Source organism: Python bivittatus, unplaced genomic scaffold, assembly GCF_059951505.1.
Source record: "Python bivittatus isolate LINGU-HERP-01145 unplaced genomic scaffold, Pbiv_v1 ctg000410_np1212, whole genome shotgun sequence".
Classification (NCBI taxonomy): Eukaryota; Metazoa; Chordata; class Lepidosauria; order Squamata; family Pythonidae; genus Python; species Python bivittatus.
Genome location: NW_028277067.1, coordinates 639,314 through 664,447, shown reverse-complemented (window position 1 = coordinate 664,447; position 25,134 = coordinate 639,314). Strand labels below are relative to the sequence as shown.

General features: G+C 40.8%; 2 protein-coding genes across 2 annotated transcripts; one reads left to right on the top strand and one right to left on the bottom strand.

Annotated features, from left to right (window-relative positions):
• Window positions 1–2,400: 2,400 nt before the first annotated feature.
• On the bottom strand, window positions 2,401–11,318 carry RUNDC1 (RUN domain containing 1). The gene is made up of 5 exons (XM_007425022.3): window positions 10,721–11,318; window positions 7,846–8,004; window positions 7,496–7,694; window positions 6,003–6,113; window positions 2,401–4,882 (listed from the first exon to the last, which is right to left on the bottom strand). The coding sequence occupies exons 1-5, from the start codon at window positions 11,054–11,056 to the stop codon at window positions 4,011–4,013; spliced, it is 1,677 nt and encodes a 558-aa protein (XP_007425084.2). The 5' UTR covers window positions 11,057–11,318; the 3' UTR covers window positions 2,401–4,010.
• Window positions 11,319–12,019: 701 nt separating this feature from the next.
• Window positions 12,020–18,830, top strand: PTGES3L (prostaglandin E synthase 3 like). Its single transcript, XM_007425018.4, has 7 exons — window positions 12,020–12,172; window positions 13,749–13,862; window positions 14,245–14,311; window positions 15,853–15,951; window positions 16,565–16,654; window positions 17,730–17,783; window positions 18,088–18,830. The coding sequence occupies exons 1-7, from the start codon at window positions 12,165–12,167 to the stop codon at window positions 18,097–18,099; spliced, it is 444 nt and encodes a 147-aa protein (XP_007425080.1). The 5' UTR covers window positions 12,020–12,164; the 3' UTR covers window positions 18,100–18,830.
• Window positions 18,831–25,134: the final 6,304 nt, after the last annotated feature.

The following is a 25,134-nucleotide window of genomic DNA, read 5'->3' as shown; positions in this document are numbered from 1 at the left end:
CCCTTTGTTCCAGTTGAAAACTGCTGTTCTAGATTGTTTATTATGGATTAATTTTTTTTAAGGTAAATGCAACACAGCATTTTCATTTTTGCTTTCTTGTTTTTGAAATGGGACGTTAATAGTATTGGTATCATGTTGACTGGCGCGATATGGTTCATGGGGTCACGAAGAGTCGGACACAACTTAACGACTGAACAACAATCATGTTGACTAATGTGACTATATTTCAGAATTATTTGAATATTGTTTCTCAGAGCATCCAATTTAATCATAGAATAATATAATTGTGAATAAAAAGCTATGCAAATTTGCATACAAAGTTAATTGATAGTTCTAGAGAATATCATTAATGACTTGAATGTTAATGTTAAGACTTACAAGATTATGGAGTTCACACTGAAACTTGAAGCTGTACATTTTTTTGAAAAATACAAGTATAATAAAAAGGGCAGCTGGACAAAACCCATTAGACAAGCATTCTGAACTTTTTGAGGTTATGTCACTGCCAAAGTTCTGGCCTGTGACAAATCAATGATTTTCTAAGTAACAGCTTCAAGTGCATGATTGATAATTTGTGAGGATGAATTGGGAATATTAATTTTTTTAATTTAGTACAACTCAGTTATATTAGCACATTGGTCTCATTTGTTCACTGTTTGTAACAATTATGTAATGCAGAATTGATCATGCTGCTGTTTGAAAGTGTTTTTAATACCTATGTCTGTGCAGGCTGAAACCAGCAAGGTATGTTTCTATACTTGCTGTCAGTTATTGCTCAGGATACACAAATCATAGCAGACTGTATAGATGAGCTGGGAGGAATATACACTAGAAGGGTTAACTGTAAACAGTATTTACTGCAGGAGTACTAATAGGGCTTATTCCTAACCAAACATTTTGACATTTTATATTGCGTCCTCCCCATTTCAAAAACTTAGGAACCTCTAAAACACCTACTGCTATTTCATAGCTGAGAAGAACATGAACAAAGTGCTTCCCAGCTAGCTGAAAACTCTTAAGATTATATATTACAGCTGTTTTCTGGCTCTTTCACCTATATAATTTTGATGACAAATGCCAGTGTATCAACTTTGTTTTAATCAAATATTATTTTGCTGACTGTATGTTCTATGAAAAAGCTGGAGTATTTGTTAGGCAAATAATGAACACTACTTACCACTACTTGGGAAAAATACATTGTGGCTTCCAAGTGGTGAAGATGGCAGGGAACAGATGGCTATCACAAAAAGCTGCCAAGTTACTAATAGCAGTATAATTTGTTTTATGCTAATAGGAATCAATTATTAGAGTGTATGTTGTGTTCTTTCCTGTTTGGAGGCAAAACAGCTGCTGTCCCCTAACGTATTGCAATAAAGTTAACTGGAAAAAAAAGCTAGTATGCATCACAGAATAGTTGTTGGTTCAGAATTCAGGCTACTGTACTCCATTCCATTTCCTTCCCTATCACTAAGAATTCTGTCACTGATCCTCATTGGCTGTCATTTAAATTATCCCTTATCTATCAGATTTTCCTTTAAATTTATTTCTTAATTCTAGAAACCTAGGTTTCTTTCAGGCCTACTAAGGACATCCCACTCACCCCCAAGTATGAATAGTGCTCCACAAAATGAAGAAAATTGAGGTCACTCTTAATAATGCATTTGATATCTGTACACAAACCCAGCTCTTTCTTAGACTAGAGGATGCATTAAATATCAAAGCCTCTTTCAAAGTGCTGTAGTCTCTTATGAAGAATCCATATTCCTTCTTGAAGCCCCTTCTTTTATCTTTGCACCTGACTGACAATTTTAGAGAGTTTTGTAAGTACAGTCATTTTCACAACTCCAGCAGTCAGTTTGGTGGTGATTCTCTTCTGTGCTTAAAGATCAGCATTTTTTTTTTACAAAGGAAATACACTGTAGTGCAACATATTGCATTCCCTGTGTCAATTTCTTCCCTGTCACTAGAGAACCAAGTAAAGCAGGATGGACAGATCCTGCTGCAAGGATACTGTCAGCTTCATGCCAAAAATCTCCATAGGCACAACTATAATACTTTTGTTTGCTACACATTCATATAATTTTTCCACATTCTGTTGGAAAGACGTATCCATTTATTTTACTCTTTCTGAAAGATATCTATCACCCTCAGAACTGTGTAGCTTCTCTGTGTAGATTGAGCAAATCATTTGAAAGAGATACTTCACTTTTCCTCAGCCAAACATCTACATGTGGCCAGGAGCAGATTCTGTGGCAGCCGTGGCAGCCTAGAAAAAGAGTTAGAATAATAGAGTGGGAAGGGACCAATTAGGCCATTGAGTCTAATCCCAGTTCAGTGCAGGAATTCAAATTAAAGCAAATTAAAATTAAATGGAAGAAAAACAAAAACAAAAACTAAGAAAGACACCAGACTGAATTTATTATCAGCAAGAGACATATTTACCCATCAATACATTTTCCCATTGCAATGAACTGGTGTCAGAACAAATACACAGATACTTTTAACTTGACGATACCCAAGGGCTTAGGACAGAGTTTTCTAAAGTGCACCAATGGATAAACTACCAAAGGGGAGAAGAGAGCACCTACACTGGACAGGAGTTTCAGTCAGACCATTCATATATAGAGATGTATCACAACTAGTTTTTCAAAAAAGAAAACAAAAATCAAACTGCGGAGTTTATGTAGCCGAAAGGCCAACAAGCCCCCTGTGCTTGACCTCTTGAGCAATGACATTGTCAGAATCAGCTTTGAGAACTGCAGTTTGCCTTCATTCTCACACATACAGGAAGTCTTAAGAGACACTGTACAGAGCTACAAGTGCTGTATATATGGAGACTAAAAGATTACTATTGACCTAAGGGGCAAGAGTGCCACAATCTGGAAGGGATCCCCTGTAGATACATCTTTTATCACTATTCTACTCCACTGGAGAAAAATACCTCAAAAGAAGAACATTCTAGCCAAGCCTTGTTGTTTTAAGAGATCTAATGGAAGAATCAATAAGTTCAGGTTCAGTGTTTGGCAGTATGAATTTCCAAAACAGCAGCTTAGGGCTGGTCATGCAAAACCAAGTCAGAGGAGGATACTTTGTGTGCCAGCAAGGAGGCATCCAGCATCAAGTTGCTTGTTCTTTCAAGCAGGAAGCTGATTTAAGGGCTTTTTCATTCTTGACATCAAACCAAGACCTCCAACCCACTCTGGCAAATCAAAGTAATCAGGATCCCAAATTAAACTGTCCTTCTACAAACAAGTGCATCATCCCCTCTCATTCTTCCTTCCCACCTAATCCCCAAAATAATTTCTCAACTCCTGAATGTACTGAATTTTCTGTTTTCATCAAGTTTGGTTGGAATCTGAGTAAACTGTGCTATTTACTTAACTAACGTATTCCCTTTATCAGCAAGCCAGCTGAAAATATTGGGAATACATTGAAACATAAGGATACAATGGATTCTATTTCAGCACAAATTAGCTTGATTGGAAAAAGCAAACACATCTCCCTGCAGGTAACTGGTTCTGCAGCATAGTATCAAATAGTTTAAGGCCACTGGCACATAGAAAGCCCCTTCTTCAAATGTGAGAAGCCAGGCAGTATATTTAAAAATGAAATTACAAACCTAGGCATCGGTCCCCTGTGCCTCAGGGAGAGAACACATACACTGTGATGCAACTAAAATATTAGCTATGTTTAAATTTCATAGCAGGACAAAAACAGCTTCCTAACATCCTCTCAAAAATGTCTACTGGCAAGAGAAATGCTCTCTAGCTCTGCAGTCAAATTTGTCCATGCAACAGGTACCTTAGAGACCCTGACAATCAAGAGCTCTAGCCAACCTGATGCATGCAACTGGAATAGCCAGTAGCAGCAGTTCAGCAACAGGAGACTACAGCCAACTAGCAGCATTTTCCCCTCTAGGAACACACCAATATGGCCTCCTGGACAGAGCAACAAATGTCCCCACCTCTGGCCAACCCCAGGACTGAAGCAGCCTCCATCTGCCCAGCCACTCAAAAGGCATCCTTGATGTTTTTCAGCTGCCGCACAGCCAGGTCCACAGGAAGGCTGAAGTGTAGATTACTAAGGCGGCTAAGGAGATTAAGGGCTCCCTCAAAGCCTGTCTGAGCCATGTAACTCCAGGGTTGGTAGTGGACTTGGATCAATGTTCCTGACTTACAGATGAGGTTGAGCCACGAGACTAGACGCTGCTCATTGAGTGCCAGGCATACCAATGCCTTCAGTTCTGAGTCTGCGCTACGCTTGAATGGGTCGTGATCTGATAATACCGTGTTAATGGCTGACAGTAGGCTCTGCTTTGGGGTGGCAGGTGCCCCACCCATCACTGGGAGGGCAAAAGACTGGGAGAGTTTGCGAGCTGGTGATTCCACAAAGGCACGGCCGTTCTTTGAACTATAATACTTCACAAAGAGTTCCCATGGATGCATAGGCTGAGGGGAGGAGCCCAGTATAGGCAGCAAGCAGGCAATTGGAGCTAGAACCAAGCTCATCCCAGGAGATGGGGCATAGAGACCATGAGCCAGAAGATCCCGCACAGCAGTTGTCAGTTCTTTACGTACAGCCAGTGTTAGTTCATCACGTCCTCCTAAAGAAGTATCCTGGACACCTGAATAGCTGATGACATGCTCTGGCTCTCGCAACTGGTACTTTTGAGCAAGTTGCCTGACATGGGCCACAGCCATCTCTAGCTTGTTCACTAAAGGTGAATAGTCTCTGTCAGACTGGTCCCTCTGCCATAAATGATGAGGGATTTGGCTTGCTGCACAACCAAATTGGCTCAAAGCAAAAATCTGCAGCACAGCAAGCATCCGACGCATGAGATGTAGCCCTGTTTCTCGCATTTTCTGGGCATCTTCTGGGTTCACTGCAAAGAGAAAAATGAATATTCTTTAACACAGTTGTGTATCCTTGTGTAGTGCAGGGTCTTATATCACTGCCTGATTGAGGAGAGGACAGAATGAGGAGGAAGGCTATGATGGTTGCAGTGTTAAGTAGGGCTCACTTTGGCAACATTTTGCATGTATAGTTTTGGGGAAGGAACAGACCTTGAGAATGACATTGGTGGGCACTGATAATAGATGATGAGTGATCATGAAAGAGGGTCATAATAGCCATGCTGACTCATTCAACAGGACAACATGGGCAGATAATGAAAAGGAGATATAGGCCCACATTGTTGCCCATATATCAATCTGAAGGCAGGAATAAGAGCTGCTTCTTCCATCTGTGGGGGTCTTGCAACATGCACATAACTCACTCCATATTTCATGAGCCTGGTATGTACAATCAAACAGTAAGTGCCACCTAGAGCTCCTGCACTATAACATTTTTCAGGACCAGAAACCCCCCAAGGCATTTGACCGTCTGATATTTAGGAATTTGAGTTCCTTATAGTGATGGGACAATTGATGCCTATGGCTGATTTTCAAGCACAATAATATAAGCTTTTAGTACTACACCTCCACTAGTAGGAGAGAAATCAAGGCTACAAAGGCACATCTGAGGAAAGTTAAGCTGATGAGGATAACCAATTTCTACTCAGCTCTTTCCAAAACATCTGGGCTTAGTTTTTTCACAATATTCTAAACAAGATACTGGTGGCTGCTTCTGCCAAGATCTCAGAGGCTGAAAAGAAAATAAGAATTGGAGCAGGTGAGGCTGAAAAGAAAATAAGAATTGGGGCAGGTGAGCCAGTGATGGATGGGTTCTGTATACTCCAGCTCCTCTCACCCACCCACTCCAAATTGCCATCTCTTCATTCCTATGACAAGCAAAAGGCCTCAAACAATTTTTTATTCAACCAATCTTTTTAACTATGATACACAAACAAATTATTTTGGTGGATTTTAAAAAATTTCTATGAATACTTCTGGAATCAATTTTTCAAAAAAGTTTGCCTTGTAATAATTTAAAACAAAAAATGTATATTGTTGATTAAGAGCAAATCCATATGGGCCTCTGGAGTTGCTCAGATGGATACCCACCTCGGTTGCTTCTGTGAGGTTGCTGTGTGTTTGGCTTGCAGGTGCCACTTCCAGTTTTTCCACCTGAACAGTCACAGTGTCCATCCTCTGGTTTGCTAGGACTGCCTTCTTCTGCAATATCAGAAAGAAAAAGATTTGACCAACCATTATAAAACCAAGAGCTCAGCTTCAGCTCACATCCACATACCCAATGACCCAAAGGCCCAGCTTCATCCCAGCAATAATCCTTCTGTTTAAGCTATCTTTACATAGATGAGGCCTAAGAGCTGCAATACATTATTTCTATATTCTCTGCTTCCTCATTCAATGCAGTCATTTGAGGATATCTCAGGTCTGTACAAGCCTTTGTAAAAAAGGATTACCCCAATTTCTAGATAGACAGAAACATCCTGAGTTGGTATGTAATAATTCTATAATAAAAGATGAGTGGTCATCTTTGTTAACAACAAAAATATGAAGAGCTCTGTGGCAGTGTAATGATTAACACTGCTATTCACTGGATTTAAGAGAGACCCCATGCCACTGTAAATTTATTGATGCTAATATTTCATTTATTTATTTAAATTTCTAAGCTACCCAATTCCATTACAATGCTGGGTGGCATACAGAAAATGTAAAACTATTCATAAAATACAAAAAGAACGTCAGAAGAAAGGTCTTACGGGCTTGTCTAAATAAGGTCAGAATGAATGAGTTTAATAGTCAATAACAGCATCCTGAACAACTGAAATCATGTCACACTTGTTGCCAAACGCTTTTTCAGGTGTCAAATTTGTGTATCTTTATTCTTTCTCACAGAACAGAAAGTAACCCTATACTGCAGAAAGAATGCAGAAGCCAACTGAAAGTGACCATCCCACTGAATGAGGAAGTGAATATATCCTTGCTATTGTGATGGCCAATATTATTAAGTCCTGCAATAGCTCACAACTGAAATCACACTAAATATTGACGATGATCAACTATTAATCCTAGACAACAACCCTTCTCTCTCATAGGTTTTGTTTATAAACAGCCACCTGAAGGAATCATTCAATAAGCCACATAGATAAGCAGACTCTGCAACAAATTCTGGTATGACCATGATCTCCTTATCTTTTCAGACAACATTACAGAACCTAATCTGCAAACTTAGGATAACAAATAGACTAGAATCCATTACAACAAATCCTAAGAAAATTTATGCCATAATAAATGCTCTAGGATATTCAGGTTCCAGAGGAATTTAGCTTTTCCCCCCTGCAAGACAGGAGAAGAACCATCCCACTGAAAAATTATTAAACAGGACTTCATTCTTCTAATTTTTCTTCTAATTTTAGTAAGAACAAACAAAACAATACATATTAATGTCTTAAGCTGAAGTACATATTCGTATTAATTTAGTATCACAATTCAGTCCAGAACCTCAATACATTCCATGTTTCCTTTCAGATCTGGTTCCTAGCCAACCCCATGGATTGTGCCCAGTATGTAAAGTATTTGTGTTTTCTGACCCTGGATGAAATTGATGAACATTTCAAGGTCCCGGATCTGGGTTTTCAACTGATCCACCAGCTGTTCCTTTACACGTGCTGGGTTGACAATTTGTGCCACAGCAGCATCCACCTGCTGACGCAACTCCTCTGGGGATAGCAAGGCAATGTCCTCACTCAAGTTCATGTCCAATTTCTTGATTAGCTCCTCAATAATCACCTGTGAAGCACAGTGAGAACAAATCAGGGTTAATCTCACCCCACCCAAGGATTCTCCTCCCAAAATGATTAAAGATCAAATGGCTCAGTTAAAAAGTGCCCCTCCATAGGCAAATGAAGATTACGCCTGACTATATGCCAATGAGTCTTACCTGCTGTCTCTCCATGACCATAGACTGAGGCAGTGCATCATAGCTACCCTCCTGGTAGGCAAATGTTTCCAAGTCATCCAACTGTGCCTTGAGCTGCAGAATGAGTTCCCGTTGTTTCTCCTTCCGTGCTTCTAGCTGTTCTTGCTTCTCAAATTCATTCTGAAATAAAGAAAAAAAAATCATCTGGTATCTCTCTGTAAATTAGAGTAATTGTAGGAGGACAGCTGTGTCAGTGTATGGGAGCAAAAACTCAGGAGGAGTCTGGTAGCATCCTTTCTGATTAACAAATTTTATTAAAAGGCATAAGCTTTCAGGGGCTGCAGCTCACTTCATCAACTGCACAGAGTGGCTAGATTCATCAGTTGTCACACTATGCAGCTGATGAAGTGAGCTACAGCTCACAAAAGCCTATGTTTTTTCATATAATTTGTTAATCAGAAAAGATGCTACCAGACTCCTACTGACTAAGAGTAGAATTAGAATAAAATTCCAAAGAAACCATGTGTACATTCCAGAGCTAACAGCTATCTCTTGCTGCATAAAACAGTCAATCCTGAATTGAAATTGCAACATTCCTTTAGAGCATCTTTCTCCAGTTCTTATTTCTGTCCACAACTCCCATTAGTCTCAAGAGCTGTAACCCATAATCACTGGAAGGGGCAGGTAGGGAAGGATGCCCTACAGCTAAAACCTAGAAAATATAATGACAGTCACATTATATTCTGTGGATCAGTTCAGAAAACCATGCCTTTCTAGTGCAACAGTGTGTAAGAACTTATATACAGTAAGGAGATGCATAATACAACAGACAATTGTTAGGTAAACAGTCATTTGCAGATGTTGTTAACGCTAATGAATAAAAAAAGATCTAGTACTAGAATCTCAAAGATTTCCCAGATCTTGGAGAGTTTTCAGAAACACATTTTCTGATTTGATCCCAGCACCCACTTTGGGGGCTTTTTTGAGTTGAGCTTTGACATCTGAGGTGGAAACTAACATACTGAGAGTGTTAAGACTAGTCAAAATTAAAACTAGAATTATGTATGCTTTGCCAATGTTAATAAATATTTCAGCGCAAATACTTTTGAGAACTGGAAACACTTTTGATATAATTATAAATCATATACAATTCATATTCCAGATATTCTTAGTTTACTGCATTTGACATCAAACATCCATACTTGGGTTGCAGTCATAAACATACTTACCTGGGAGCAAGTCTCATTAAATCAGTGAGGCTTGGCTCCAAGTAATGATGAATAGTCTTTTATTTTCTATATTTGTATGTTTTCATTATTACTGTCATAGACTAGCATATACAAGAGGCAACAAGGAATCTATAGGAAGAGTAAATGTTTTAAAAGGGTTTGGCCATGTTGGACAATATTCACTGCTGTGGCTTCATGGCAGCTAGACAAAATTTAGCAATATTGTGGGTAACAACAATTTTGTGGTCTGCCAGAAGAAAAATGATGTGCTATTCAGCATCTCTACCTGGGAATTCTTTTATGAGGGATCTAATTAAGTCCCCATAGAAATTACAGGTAGTTCTTGTTTAGCGATCAGAATTGGGACTGGCAACTTGGTCATTAAGTGAAGTGGTCGCTAAGTGAAACCACAACTGTGCTTATGATCCTCCTTCAGCTTTCCTTTGTTTTACACACCTATGAAGGTCATAAATGTTATTGGGCATAAAGTTACTTTTTCATCACTGTTGTAACAGTCACTAAACTACCTGTACAGAAGGACATGTCCCACATCCATTACAGTGTGGGAGTCACACAGGCAGAGGTGTTCACAGAAGGGAATCTTTTGTATCTACTGTCAGTGACTGCCAAAAACAATACATCAGATCTAGTTAGAGCAAATGCTCTGATATAGCGACAATTTGTTAGGGATTAGCAAAAGTCTAAAAGGCATGATACTGAAGATAAGACTCCAAGCTTGATGCTGCCTCGGTTGTATGGATATTATTTATATCTTTCTACTCCCGGATTATACTTCAATCAAATCCCAAATAATGAAGGATGCTTGAAAATTTTGTAATTTAAAATTCCCCAGAAATCTGTATTACTAAACTGGATTCTTGCTTATTTACTAATCACAAAGTTTTAAAAATAAACAAACTGGACTATCATATCTTCAAGTAATAATTTTGAAAAGAGAAAGTCCTATAAGTCTGTTGGTACAATACATTTTATTTGTACTGGCTGACAAAAATATTTTCTAGTGATTAATATTAGTGTCAGTAATTTGAAGGGAGTAAGTGGAAAACTACAAGTTTGGCTTTATAATGACTTATAACATTTCATGTCTCAAGTGTGTTGAAACTGTTGATACACACCCACCAGGAAAACCAGAATGGGTCTATGTTACTTAAGTTCTGTCTTTTGAGGGTGTCAGTTTTAGGAAGATCATAATAACAATCTCTTCTCTTCTAGTGCTGATTTCAATAGCTTTGACAGAAAGAGATTGTTTCTGAAAGGCTAGAGTGGTTGCATCCTTCAATAATGTTTCCCTTTATGTTCTGTGTTTAATATGGGGCTGGAAAACGACTCTGTGCTTCTAAATACTAACATCAAGACCTTTAAGTAACTGGAATATTCTCCAGTGGCAGGTAAATTATGCATGGCACAAAGTCAAGTTCCAGGAAATCTTTGTAGCACCATAACATACAACATATTGTTGCTATCCCAAGCGGCTCCGGATTTACATCTATCATGCATAAAGTAGACCAGATTTATTATGCAACGAAGTCTGCCTAATGTCTCTTCGAAAGATCAGAGCGGAGGAGGGCCAGGACCACGCAACTTTCCGATTCGCAGCTACGGCTTCGGATGAACTGCCAAGCCGATACCCTCCGGCTTCTGCTCACCTTGGCGTCACCGCCCACTCCGTCCACTGCCGCCGCCGCGAAGCCAAGGCCGGAACCGGGGCAGCCGCGGAAAGCGAACTCCTCGAGCTCACGGAGGAGGCGCTGCTGCTGTCCTGGGCCGGCGCGCGCCACTTGCCGGAGCCGGAACTGGACCTGGGCGAAGTGTGAAGCTAAAGCCAAGAGCGCCGAGTGGAGGCGGCGGCGCTCCGCCCTCAGCGCCCGCGGGGACCCCAGCTCGGCTTCGATCTCCTCCCCTACTTCTTCCTCTCCAGCTTGGACTTCGGCTACCGCGCCCACCGGCGCCCAGCGCTCCCCGGGACTCCCCGCAGTCTCCATCGCCGTTGCCACGAGTAGCCACCGCTAACGGCTAAAACGCCAGCTGGGAACCTGGCCGGCGAGGCGAGACGTCACTTCCGGTTCTGTGAGACGAGAGAGAAAATCGTCGTACGGAAGTAGATGTGGCCTTGAGTTCTTCGTACGCGCGGGGGCGTACCGTCTTGGCTTTGCTCGTTTGACGTGCGTTCCCATGATTGACTAGAGGGTGGCTTATTTTAATCAATTTTCTGGATTCGCACGACGCGTGGAAGCATAAACTAACCAAAAGGTCTGAGTTCGCACAACACATTAGATTAAAATGTGGTTGGTTTGTGACCCGTCTCTAAACGGTAACGAAAAACGACAGCGCTCAGTTGTGTAAAATGAACTTCAGCGACTCAGTCTGAAATCTGAGCGGCGGCTAGAAAAGAAAAGGCATGGCTATGTTAATAGAAAGGATATATATTTCAGCTGGGATTTAATTAGAATTTTCTTAAATACATAATATATAATGTTGATTGTTTCAAAGAAAGGGAGTGAATGTATATACGCACGAGAGTTCAGTTACCCTGTTGCGATACCTTAAGTTATAAAACAAACGAATTATACTTGCAGAACAATCTCACACACACTTGGAAATTTCTACTTTTTCAAAGAGGCTTACTCCCTATGAACACAATTAAAATGTCAGAAATTGCAACTCAATTTGTCTCTATAATGAAATCAAGAATTAACTTGCTAAGCAGAAATCTTGCACCTAATCTCTCTAAGCCTTATCTTGAAAGCAAATTTACACCGGTCCACAAAAGTGCATGCCATAATATCAAAAATAACTTCTCTTACGTTAGCTTATTGAAACTGGCATAATACCCAAGGAAGTTTTCTTTTTTTCAACTTAACTATAATAGTCAAAGTGACTACGCAGTTAAAATAGATCTGTGGCATCTATGACATTTTGTGGGATGCATCAAGACATTTCTGGAATCGTAGCTCAGTGCTGGGCAGCAGCTACTGGGGAGGGGGAGCCTCTGAATTTAGCTCCGCCTGGCCGGAGGGGAATCAAGTAGGCCCGTCTGCCTGCCAGGGAAGGGAGCCAGGGGGACACGGAGCACAATAAGCGGCAGCCCTCATGGCAAGGTGAGTGCTTGCGGTGTGGTGACCACTCTGACAGGAATTGTTCTGGATTTCTCTTCCAGCTGATCTGATCATCTGACTTCTGGGATCCCCTCAATATAGAATGAAAACCTGTGGCCTTGCCTTCTTGGGCAGGAAGCCTACTTCCTCCAATCCCTAATATCCACTGTATTAAAATGTAGTATTTTGTGCCAGCAACACTAAACCTTCAATTTATTACAACTTTCCAATTAAATTATATTGCATGCTCCTCTTGAGTACCCTTCTCCAAATTGAGAAGACAGAAATAGCTCTGATATGTTACAGAGTAGCAAGCAGGCCTCCCTGTTCAATGATAGGCATAATTCAGCCTAACATTTCCTTTTCAGGGAAAAAAAAAAGTCTCCTCAGTCAAATCTCAGGAATCTTGAACTCAGAGGGATCTATACCAAAAGGGAAGGGATATAATATAGTGCCATATAGAGTACAAGCAGACCTCTGTGTGTGTGTATGTACGTGTTTGATTGGCAGGCAAGAAGAAAAAAACCATCCTCTGATTCATACAGTACTGTAAGCCACAGCGTTTAAAACTTTGTTCACCATTAATTGCCAAGTTATGCATACATATATATAATCTATAAGCAGTTTCATCCCACAGCTGCTGCTGCTGCTGCTGCTGCTGCTGCTGCTGCTGCTGCTGCTGCTACTACTACTACTACTACTACTAATAGACAGTTTGCCCTGGAGTTTAAATCTGCTAAGGGATAAAAGGAAAAGAGGATGGAGAAAGAAAATGAAAAGAGGAAAACCCAGGTGCCATTTCCTAAGGCCTTATCATTTCCTAATAATAGCCAAGTATGTATGAGGGAAATGGGCCGGTCAGAGCACAGATGATGCCACTGCTTCCAGAGCTAAAGGTCCTGCTGTTGTTCCTCACTGATCAGTTGCTTCATTGGGCTCTGTGAGAAGAAATTCTCCAATCCAGCTGGATACAGTAAGTTGAGGTAGCTACTCCTCCTTATCTGCTTCTTCACAGGACATCTGGTTCTGGTGACTATTGTGAGTAGTTCCTCCATCAGTCCAGCTGCTCAGAGCAATAGTGACTGGAGAAGATGGTTCTGTACTGTCTAAATAAAACAGTTTTATAATGGCAGTCACATAAATCTGCTTTAAAAAGTATAACAATCCATGCAAGACTTTTCAAATTGGGAATAAAAGCTACAAAAAATGAAACATACATTGTAATAATTTAAAATGGGACTGTCTATATTATAATTTGCCAGTTTGGTGTAGTGGTTAAGGTGCTGGCCTAGAAACCAGGAGACTGTGAGTTATAGGCCTCCCTTAGGCATGAAAGCCAGCTGGGTGACTTTGGGCCAGTCACTCTTTTTCAGCCCAGCCCACCTCAGAGGGTTGTTGTGGGGAAAACAGGAGGCAGGAATGCCTTAAGTTATATATTAAAAAGAAATATAACAATAATAATAATAATAATAATAATAATAATAATAATAAAAAAATAGCTTTAGGCTCCATCATTTCTCTGGAGATGCCATTCATACTTTTACCATCCCAATGTACATTCTTCCTTTGTTTCCTTAAGACAACCAGCCAAGACCCTGTGGTATGACCGTCCACGGTATGTATTTCTTGAATTCTGTGTGGAAGACAGCAAGGATGTAAAAGTGGACCTTGATGATTACAAGGTGATATTCAGGTAAGAGAATATTATCTTCTATTTCAGGAAAAAAACATACAGGAGGATAAATGTTGGCCTTAGTAAGCAAGTACAAATGGCTAGCTTTTATTTTCTGTTGAACACTGTGGAACTTACTTCCACAAAAAACATATTGGATTGTGTTACTGTATAAGTTTGTCAATTTTCCATCTCTTTCTCATTCATACATGATCAGTGGACTTTAATTAGTCTAATTCTTCACACAACTCCAGTCTTTATTAAAAATGGAAAGTGTGCCATTAGAATGTGAATTAATAACACTTAAGCAGTATAATAGCTAGCCTACCAGGTCAGTTATTTGGAATAGCATTTGTGAAAAGAGAGAATTTCAGATAAGTATTTACTGTGTATCTTTCTGCAGCTGTAAGAATACTGATGGCATTGAAATGTACAACGAGATTCACTTTTATGCCCGAGTGAATTCCAAGGTAAGCAGCTGAATAGAGAGGACCAGTTTATGGGAGCCTAACATAGAAGAGTACATCTATTTTTCTTTGATAGATACTTCTGAAAAATCTCTGTACAGCAGGACTCCGGCTGAAAACTGAACCAGTTGGGAAAAACTGCCTTCCTAGTTAGAGATTCATTGAGAGAAATGCACCTCTGTGAGCAGAAGCAGAACCAAAGTCAGGCTAGAATAAAAGAACGTCTTATTTCTTCAGACAGGAATTCCTAGATCTCTTGATGGGCTGCCCTGGATGATATGTAGAGGAAATGAGTGGCTATTACTGGGACAGAATGTTCGTTTATCAAGGGTGGCATTTTGGGGGAAAACTGGATGCAAGGCACTTTACAGCCTCTTCATGTGATCTGCCAGATAAATACTTGCAACAAGCAGTTCATACAAAACGGCAGGTCTTGTTTCTCACATTTGTTGCTACTGTATACACTTGTGTCTGCTTCTGTGCTTCTTTATCTGCATATGGGTGCTTCCAGCTGCACAACTTTTAGCGCTAACAATTACAAGATGTAATGCGGCTATTCATCTTTTCCTCTTTGACAGATTTGGTTTAGGAAAAAAACCCTCTATGTATAGCCAGAAAACACTGAACGTGTGTTTTCATACAACATAGCCCTGTTCATGGGGGTTATAAATGGGAGACAACATTTAACAAGCCCTACATAGAAAATTCCATAAATAAAGGAAGATGATTGCACAAGAAAATTTTTGTCAGGAAGTACATTTTTGGATTAATCACACTTTGTTAACTCTGTTACACATGTACATGATGTTGTCAACAAATTATTGTGTTGCAAATTTTCTGTTTTCTCTTTCAGACTGTAAAAAATCAGTTTTTTTTTAAGGAACAGTGGCATAATACCATAGGTGTGGGTGATCTTAGCGCTACTCTTCTGTCTTTTTAAGGTGTAGATTCAACTGTTCAGTGATGTATTGGATAGAGTGAATCCATCTATGGGATTATACCATTGCATATCTCCACTATTTCCTTTTGGTGAGCTCTATTTTAAGAGTTTATTTTAACCAATGTTTTATTTCTGTAGTATTGCTTAAATGAAAATGTGTAAATATAAGCATTGGTTAAACACAGTATTTTCTGGCCTTTCTCATTTGTGCTGCTTTATTACTATGTGTTTCTCCCTTTTCTATTTTATATTCAGTAGAAGAATCCTTTCCCAGTTATTGACAAAAAGTCTGATGTACAAACAACATTTTTTTCCAGAGTTTTAAAACATGCTTTTAAACTATATGGAAAAAAAGGCTAAGGGTGCCCTTAGGCATCTCGTTTATTCTATTTCCAAACAAAGATATCACCCTGACTAGTGTGGATGGTTAGAACTTTCTAAATCAAATAAGGGCAAAAGTGTGGCCCTCAAGCATGGACTGCATCAGTATTTGTAGGACCACCCCACCTTAAATGTATAAAACTACTTGCAATTATAAGTTACTTACAGAACAGTTAACTGGTAAAACTCAGACATTTTTCTACTACAATGTAATTGCTTTCAGGATTCCCAAAATAAACGCTCAGGCAGGTCCATCACACTCTTTACACGCAAATGGAAGGACAAAGTGCCCTGGCCACGACTCACCAAAGAAGACTTCAAGGTAGGACTTCTTTCATCTTCCCTGTTTAATTAAGGAACCAATACAGGTAGCCCTTGTTTAGTGATCACAATTGGGACTGGCAACTTGGTTGTTAAGCAAAGCAGAGACTAAGTGAAACCACGACTGTGCTTACGATTTTACTTCAGCTTTCCTTTGCTTTACAGACCTGCGTAAATGCAAGGACTGGTTGCAAAGTTACTTTTTCATCATCATTTTAACTGTGAACAGTCGCTAAACAAAGCAGTTGCTAAACAAGGACTACCTGTACAACTCAATCTCAGTATTAAATGGAGATATCGGTAAGGCTACGTCCTGCTTGCTTAACAATCTCTATAGAAAACTTGTCTTTTTGTTTTTTAATCAAAGAGGGGCAGTTAACATGACTTAGCTGAGATTTTATACCAGTAGAGTTGCTGGAAGAAAGGCTGGTGAACCCTGCTAAAGGGGGAAATAGCTGATTGGGTGAAATATATTCTGATTAAGCACCAGTTCTCTCTCCATTAGGTTGAAAAGATGGGGAAATTATCATTTGGTTTTTAAATGCTACTTTTAATAATAATAACAGTAGCAAGGATGGAACCATGCTGTAAGCAATTGTTTATCTTATTTACAGCCAGCTTGGCTGTCGGTGGACTTTGATAACTGGAGAGATTGGGAAGGAGATGAAGAGCTGGAAGCAGCCATGGTTGAACAATATGCAGAGGTGAGCCCAATTGTCAGATCAAGGCAGAATTCTGAAACTTCTTTTAGTCTCAGTCAGCAAAACTGAAGTGTCTGAGAAAGCTGACAGTGACCATTTTGCATCCTATTACTAGTTTTATGTATATAACAGTGACAGTAGGAATGACAAGAGTCTTATACATATATTATAGAATGCAGTGATTCTGTTTGGCAATGTTATTGAACAGAAGTAATAGCTAGAAAACCACCATTTATCAAAGGCAGGATTGTACTATTATTATACAGTACATGCCATAAATTCTTGTATTATTTATGTACCATTTATACATGAAGTGTTTCATAATGCAAATTTATGCTCACGTTAATCTCCAAGAGGTAAAAGGCTATAGTAAGAGAGAAAAAAAAATGACCTTTCCCTGGTTTTGAGATTTCAAAAATGATAGTCTATATACTGCCCTGCCCTCTTTTTACATAGCTTAGTAAGACAACTTAAATCTAGTTAGCCAGATTCAGTACTGTTATTCACTGGATAACAGGAATATTATCCAGTATTTTAATACTCTCTCATGTAAATATCTGTTAATATTTTAATTATACTATTTGGGTAGGGATACCCTGAAGGCTGAATAGTTAATGAAAGCCTTTGCCAACCTAGTACACTTCAGATACAACCCCATCATCCCACAGCATGGCCACAATTAATGGAGATGATGGGCTTTACAACCCTTATACTTCTGGAGAGCACAGATAAGGCTTGACTATGCCCATTTGTGGATAGATTCAAAACACTAGAGGGAAAGTAAATGAAATGCACAATTCATGGCCTTCTGTTTTATGTTCAGCAATGGCCACATTGGCTGGAGTCAGTGGAGGCCTGGTAGGCAGGCACCAGATTGGGGAAAGGTGGTCTATGGTTTCATAATAGATGTGGAAACATGCAGTATTATCCAAGATTCTGAGACTGAGATGGTGTGTTTTCCAGTGGGCAGAGAACCAATCTTAAAATAAATAAGCCAAAGATAGGAAGCCAAGCCCATGCACATTTCTCAATATTAAATAGCAGCACTGTTTGCTTTAATCTTTTTGTTCCCTTACAGCTCATGCAAAAGGTCACCAAGAAAGATCCACCCCCAGCCATGGATGATCTTGATGTAAGTAATAGGAAAGGGCAGAATGAGTCTCTGTGATTTAGGTATCATCTTTAACTACTTCTGAGCTTCTGTTAGCTTGACTCCACATTAGCAATTTGTCAGATGCTGCCACATTCACAAGCTAATGTGTTTGGAGAATTGGGATGGGATGTGGCTTGTGCCCCATTGGCATTTCAAGCCACTGTGCCAGAACATGGAGAAGTTGATATATATATATTTAAAGCATTTCATTTCATAAATTTGGGATATGTTCCTCTCTCAATGAAAGGACTAATCTTTCTCTGTATGCCCTTAATAATTTTAGGATGACATCTGAAAAGGCACACATCCCTGATAGGACTGATACCAAAGTATGCTACAGCTACCATCAGCAGTGACATGGGACTAGGGAATGCACTGGCTAAGGCCTGGGACAAGGAAGCAGATGGTACACCTGATCTGGCAAAGTGTTTCAGTTGCATGTATATTTTCAAATGAGTGTGAAATGACTGCAGCAGAATTTTACTGGACTGCTTACCTCAATAAACAATTCTTTGCACCAAATCTGGAGGTGGAGTTGGTCCTAAAGACCCTGCAGAGTTGCTATAATCCATTCTCTATCAATGTCTTCATCCCATTTATGAGGCACTGCCCTGCCTTTTTTCTGACCGCATGCAAAAGCACCATTGTAGTTGAAGCAAGAGAGAAGAAAAAGTTGAAAAAGATGTAATTGCCGTATTCATCTCCAGAATTGTCAGGCTTTACAACTGTTATCCAAGACATTATTATGTGGGATGTTACTTTTAACTCTCATATAGGACTATCTCTTTGGCGACACTTATTGCTGGATGAGCAACATAGCAGCCAGGCCTCCTGCCTTCAGCTTAGAAGAGTAAATGCAGGGCAAGGCTTATGTCAAGTGCTGGCTAGTTCTATTCTGATTTTGATGTCCTCATTTCTCCTAGCCTCTCTGACCCTACATCTTCCTTCATCATGTCCCCAGAGTCTCACTGCAGGTTTCTTTCTTCTCAGAGATGACAAACGTAAAAACAGCATGTTAGCAATGTATTTCCCAATAAATTTTGTTAATCTGACCCTCTTGCTTGCTGTCACTTCATCAAATCTTTGGAGAGCGATTTTGATTAGTCCCAAATGGTGCTAGGTTCAAAAGGACTAGGAACAGAAGAAAAAAAGCCTAAGGGACACTGCCTGCTATAATATTTCTCTCAACATCAAATGGTGAAAAATACAAAACAGCTCATTTCAAATACGGTGACAATTAGTGGTGTGGAAAGTATTTCAAATTCAAGTATTTTAAGCTTGAAATGCCCTGTTCCAATTCAAAGTGAGAACTATTATTTATTTATTTATTTATTAGTCACATTTATATAGCCACCCATCTCACACAAAGCGACTCTCTTCCAATTTTACAAGAAGTGTTCTGATGCTATTCCAACTATCCAGGAAGTGTTTCAACCATTCCAGAAACATTTCAAACTAAGCTTCCAGAATGGTCAAACTGCACTGGGATATTTTTCATAGACAGATCCATCCATTTTGTACTCAGAACGTTTCAGATTTAAAACAACTTCAAAAACCATACAATCCAGCAGTGTATACTAGGTATACTAAAACCAAAATAATATGCAATTGAGTGCAGTGGAGAAGACTCCAAGTAGAACTTGGTTGCTGTTCACTGCATAGACAGGTCCATGTAGGGCTTTTTGGCAACAGAATGGAACAGCTTCTTCCACTTTGCTTGTCAGTTTAGTCTACAGTCTAGCTACAGCGGTAGTTGGCTGGTATTGCCACTGCTGACACTAAGACCTGCCACATCAATACAAGGAAGGCTATAATCTTACAGTTCTTAGTGCTCCCAATTCAAAGATACTGTGAAAATGATCATGTTATTTCATCCTTATTTTGTGTAAAAAGAAACAAGACTCAGGTAGCAGTGGATAATTACAAGGAAACACTCCATAACATTTTGTGAAAGAAGAATTGTCATTTAATAAAAACTTCAACTGGTTTTACTTTCAAGCAAACAACTATAGGTGTGCGTTGCCCCCCCCCCCCCATCTCATTGGGTAGCCAACCTTGCTTGATCTTGGAAGATCAGCCAGAATTGGCCATCTGGCAATACCTCAGCTGTTGATTAAACAGAGAAATCAAAAAATATTCTGGAAGAAAGCAATAGCAAACCATTTCCCTAACAGTGTCAAGAAAATTATGTGGATGTAGTCACTTGGGTTAACTTAATCGGGGAGCATGTTTATCTTATCTTTTGAGAAAAAAGCTTTTTCATCATGCTTCTTTGTGACTATCCTAAACATAAGATTTTATAGCATAATTCCGAAGTATCTTACGTTAGGCCTATCAGATCTGGGCTCTGGGCTACAAACATCAAGGGCAGCATGGAGAACTCTGGTCTTAAAAATGGGAACCAAAATGGAGATCCAGTCCTCAACCATGGATCTCCCCCCATCCCTTTAATCCTTTCTCTATACCAGTGTTTCTCAATCTCAGCAACTTTAAGAGGTATGTATGGCCTCCACTCCCAGAATTCCCCAGCCAGCATTCTGGGAGTTGAAGTCCACACATCTTAGAGCTGCTGAGGTTGAGAAGCACTGATCTATACGGTACCAAGCAGAATGCCATAGGAAGCAATCATAAACTGTTAGGCTATTAGGGCTGCAAAAATGCAGACTGCTCAACACAGCAGAAAGATGGAGGAAACTCTACTCTTTGCTGCCATTTAGTAGTCGTTCGGATTTCTGCAGTCCCAGGTCTACACACTGTATTACCGTGCTATATAAACCCAGTCAACTGTGCTTTGTTCAGTTAGTAATCATTACACAAACCGTGCCTTAACATGATGTATGAAGCCAGTCTCTGCTAACATCTCCAACAAGGGTCTTTCCCAGTCCTAAAAGCGCTGGCTTGCAGCTCGCGGAGCGAGATCTCTATCCCTGCACAAGAACGAAAGGGCGAACAGTGAATTGTTACCGCTGTTCTCTCTGGGCTGTATGGCACCTTTTATTTCCCAAGTCTCAATAAAGCCAAATAAAAAGACTTGAGACGAGGCTTCTTTAAGATAACAGATGTATTTTGATCAAGACACAGCTGGGTGACCCCAATCAACACATTCAGAAGAAATGTTGATGAAATCACACCTTACAACACAAACATCAGAGACTTTATAGACATGTAAATCTGTAATCAGATAGTACATCCCCTCACACCCATACAAGGGATTTTTGGGACGGTCTGAGCAAGTGAAAGGTGGTTCTTAGAAAGGTAAACTTAAATGTAACTTATTCTTCTGGTTACCAAGAGAATGGCATACAAGATTTTTCTTATCTCTCTCTGGAATGCAGGGCCCCACGACTGTTGCAAAAGCTTGGTAAAACAAACAACTTGTATTCATCTAATTGTTTCTTCGAAGACAATCTGGCATTCAGCAAAGAGATAAGGGGGGGGGGAAGAAACCAGTGCTCTTTACAAAGCAAAAGCAAGTTAACCCTTTAGAAATAAAATAGAGTGCACTGTTACAGGTATGGTTAAACATTGTGTGAAGCATATATAAAATTGTGTATATATAAAATATAAAATTGTATATCAAAATAATGCCCTTCATTTCCTCCCTTTGCTTTTGAACATAAGATGCTTCTTATGTAGTCAGTTTCACAACTTGGGTTGTGACCAAGCCAGCACATCTAGGTGTTTGTGTGGCTGGTAAAGTCTATGGTTTCAAATCTTCTGTTCCTGAATTAGGCCTCTACCGGTGGACCTAATTAGTCCTTGAAAAGATCTGCTGGTGAAGCTAGAGAGCGCTGCAATTTTAGTTTAAGTCCATCAACTGAGGAAACTTGCCAGGTATCTGGGGTTCCTTCACCTGCTTGATCCTGGATCCATGCACCCAAGCTTTGATGCCTTCAACTTTTACAGCAGTGGGCGTGCTCAGGAGTACTTGCTTCAGCTCGGACCACTTTGGATCAGTGCAAGATGGGAACAGCTCCTTCACTCTGACCCACTGGCCTGGCTGGGCGATGGGTGGTACATCAGGAGCAACTGGCAAGGCGTCTCGAACCTGTAGTGAAATAAAAGATAGGACGTGCGCCAGCTTCTGCAAATATTGAGAAATGTTCTTTTCACCTGTCCATGCAGTTAGCACTTCATGAGATACAAACGGTCTCCCATAAAGCATTTCAAAAGGTGACAACATCAGTGGCCCTCTGGGCATGGCCCTAATACGTGTTAAAGCAAGGGGCAGCATCTTTGGCCAGGGGAGCTGGGTTTCTTGACAGAGCTTTGCAAGCTGAGTCTTTAAAGAGCGGTTCATACGTTCCACTTTGGCTGAAGCCTGGGGCCGATAACTGGAATGTAGATGCCAAGGAATGTCCAAGAATTTGCTAACTTGTTGAGTGACATCAGAAGTAAAGTGTCTCCCATTATCTGACTCTAACCCTTTAGGGACCGAGAATCTTGGGATGATGTGTTCCACCAGGGCCTTGACCACTTCTCCTGCACGTTGAGATGAGGCAGGAAAGGCTTCAGGCCATCCAGAGAACAAATCTACAAAGACCAAAAGATGATTTTTGGGTCCCTTTTTGGGAAGCTCAGTAAAATCCACTTGCCAGGCTTCTCCTGGGTATTGAGCAGTACGAAGGTGGCCTGAAGGAGTAGATTTACCACTCCTTGGATTATTTCTGTGGCAGATAGCACATTGAGCCACAGCTGTTTGGCAGAGGTGCCTCAGCTTCTTGTTACTGTATCTTTGAGAAAGCCACTTGAAAAGAGGTTTGGGGCCACAATGGGCCATAGCATGACTTCTTTTGACAACCATCCATAGGATTTGAAGAGGTAACTGAACACGATTGTTAACAATCCACCACCCATCCTTCCACTTTCCTTGTGGATCAAGATGATCTCTTTGATCATAGAGAGGGGGTAGTGGGTGATCAGGCTCTATAGGAATGAGGGGTAAAAACTGGTGAGTTTCTGCAGGCATGACATCACCCTTACGAGCAGCTTGTTTGGCCCAATAATCAGCAGCACGATTGCCTCGGGAGATTTCACCTCGATCAGTCTGGTGACCTCTGCAATGAACTATAGCTAATTGAGTAGGCAAACGCACAGCCATAGCTAGTTCTTCAAGCAGTGGTTTCATCTTCAGAGCTTTTCCATCTGCCCCCACATAGCCCCGGGCTTTCCAGAGAGCTGCATGTGTGTGTGCAGCTAAAAAGGCGTATCTGCTGTCTGTGAAAATATTGGCTGTCTGCCCTTTGGCAAGATAACAGGCTTCTATAAGGGCTAACAGCTCAGCTGCCTGTGCTGACCAGTGAGAGGGCAGCTTACGTAACAAAATAGGTCCATCAGTGGTGACCACAGCCAAACCTGTCTGGCGGACCCCATTTTCAATAAAGGAAGAACCATCAGTCCAAAACTGACATTCTGCCAAGTTAAAAGGTTCAACTTGGAGGTCAGGGCGAATTCCAACAATAATCTCTAAAACCTGATGGCAGTCATGGGGGCCTTCCAATGAGCTAACCTCCTCTGATGGTCGAGGCAGGAGGGTGGCTGGATTGAGCTGCTCACAGCGAAACAGTTTAACTGAATCATTTTCCAAAATTAAGCTGGCATATTTAGTCAATCGGGCTGAAGTGGCCCATGCAGGAAGTTTTTGTTCCAGTAATGTCTGTACAGAGTGGGGTGTATATACATCAACTGTTGCTCCTAAAGAAATCTTTTCTGTCTCTTGAATTAAAAGCGCTGTAGCTGCAATTGAGCGAAGGCAAGCAGGCCAACCTTTTACCACAGCATCCAGAGTTTTGGATAGATAAGCAACAGGAACCTTTTCCGGGCCTAATTTCTGGGTAAGGACTCCTAGTGCACATCCTTGCTTCTCAGTGACAAATAAATCAAAGCCTTTAGACTGATCAGGAAGAGCAAGGGCTGTAGCTCTAGCAAGAGAGTCCTTTAATTCCTGCCAAGCAGATTGATGTTCTCCAGTCCATTCCCAAGCCATATTTTTCTGTGTGAGTTGGTACAGAGGCTTGGCAAGGAGGGAATACCCAGGGATCCAAAGTCTTGCATATCCAGTTATGCCTAGAAATGTTTGGAGTTGTTTGATGTTTGTTGGCACACTTAGGGCTTCTATAGCACTCAGGCGACTCTGATGAAGCAGCCGAAGGCCCTTCTTGAGTACAAATGATGCGTTGAACAAGATCCACATATTGCTGTGGAGACTCACAATAAGGAGGCAATCCTTCTCTCCAGTTAAATAAATCACTGGTAGTGAAAGGAGTGTGAATAAAAGCCAATTGGTTGCCCATTGGTACTTGTCTAAGAGGGGCAAGGAGATTAGGGTCCTGCCCCGTAGTGGAGCAACAAAAATATCAGGAGAGTCCGTGTTGTAAACAAGTCCTGTCCTGATATGTGAAGGGCTACTCACAGCCACTGGTGACTGTGAAGCTGCCTCTAAAAATCTTGAGAAGCTGGCTGAAAAGCAGCTGCAGAGGTTAAAGGCAGTGGGGGCCGTCCCAGCTGCGGGGGTTGCTGCAGCAGCAGAGCCTGTGGGGGCTGGCAATGGAGATGCCTGAGGAGCTGATGCAGGAAGCGGAGGAGGGGCCGTTGGAGTACAATAAGGGGGGGGAAATTCCTCCTCCTCCTCCTCCGTTTTGTGCTTTAGCTTTGTTTCTGTGCCCTGCTCAGCTCTCGGCTGCAGGGAAAAAAGTTTTACAGGGTTGGTTTTCAGCCCACATAGAACTTGAAGGTCTGGGCGAAGGAAGAGGTTAAAGAAAAATTTGGCATATATCTCTTCCTCAATTCTGCCACTTGAAGCCAAAAAGCTGGCAAAAATATTTATGAACTCTCCATCAACAGTACCTTCTGGTGGCCAAAATCCTACATTTGGGCCAATATAATAATGTGGCCAAACGAGTTCACAAAAAGGTTTTAGTTTATTCTTTTAAAACTCAATTTCATTGCAACTCTGGGTTTTAAAATGTCCCAGTGCTTAAGAACACACTGCAGCGGCGTAGGGCTTTTTGCCGGCATAAAGCTTTCTGCCGCGGCTTCCTTCCTTGCTGTTTCACTCAGGCGGCTGTTGCTGTTCCCCATAGTGCCACCTAGTGGATTTTCTTCTTTTTCTTTTCTTTTTCCTTTTTCCTTTTTTTTTTTTTTCTTTTTAAGCCTTCTATTGCTGTGAGTTATGGTGCGTGCTGCCTAGAGGATTTCTCGGGTCTTTCCGTCAACTCGGGATTCTTTGAGAGGCACAGGAAAATTTCTCGGGCTGCCTACTCCCTGTTGGTCTTTCCCTCGACGCAGGGCCTCAGCTCGGGATTTCTAGGAATTTCTCGGGCTGATTTTT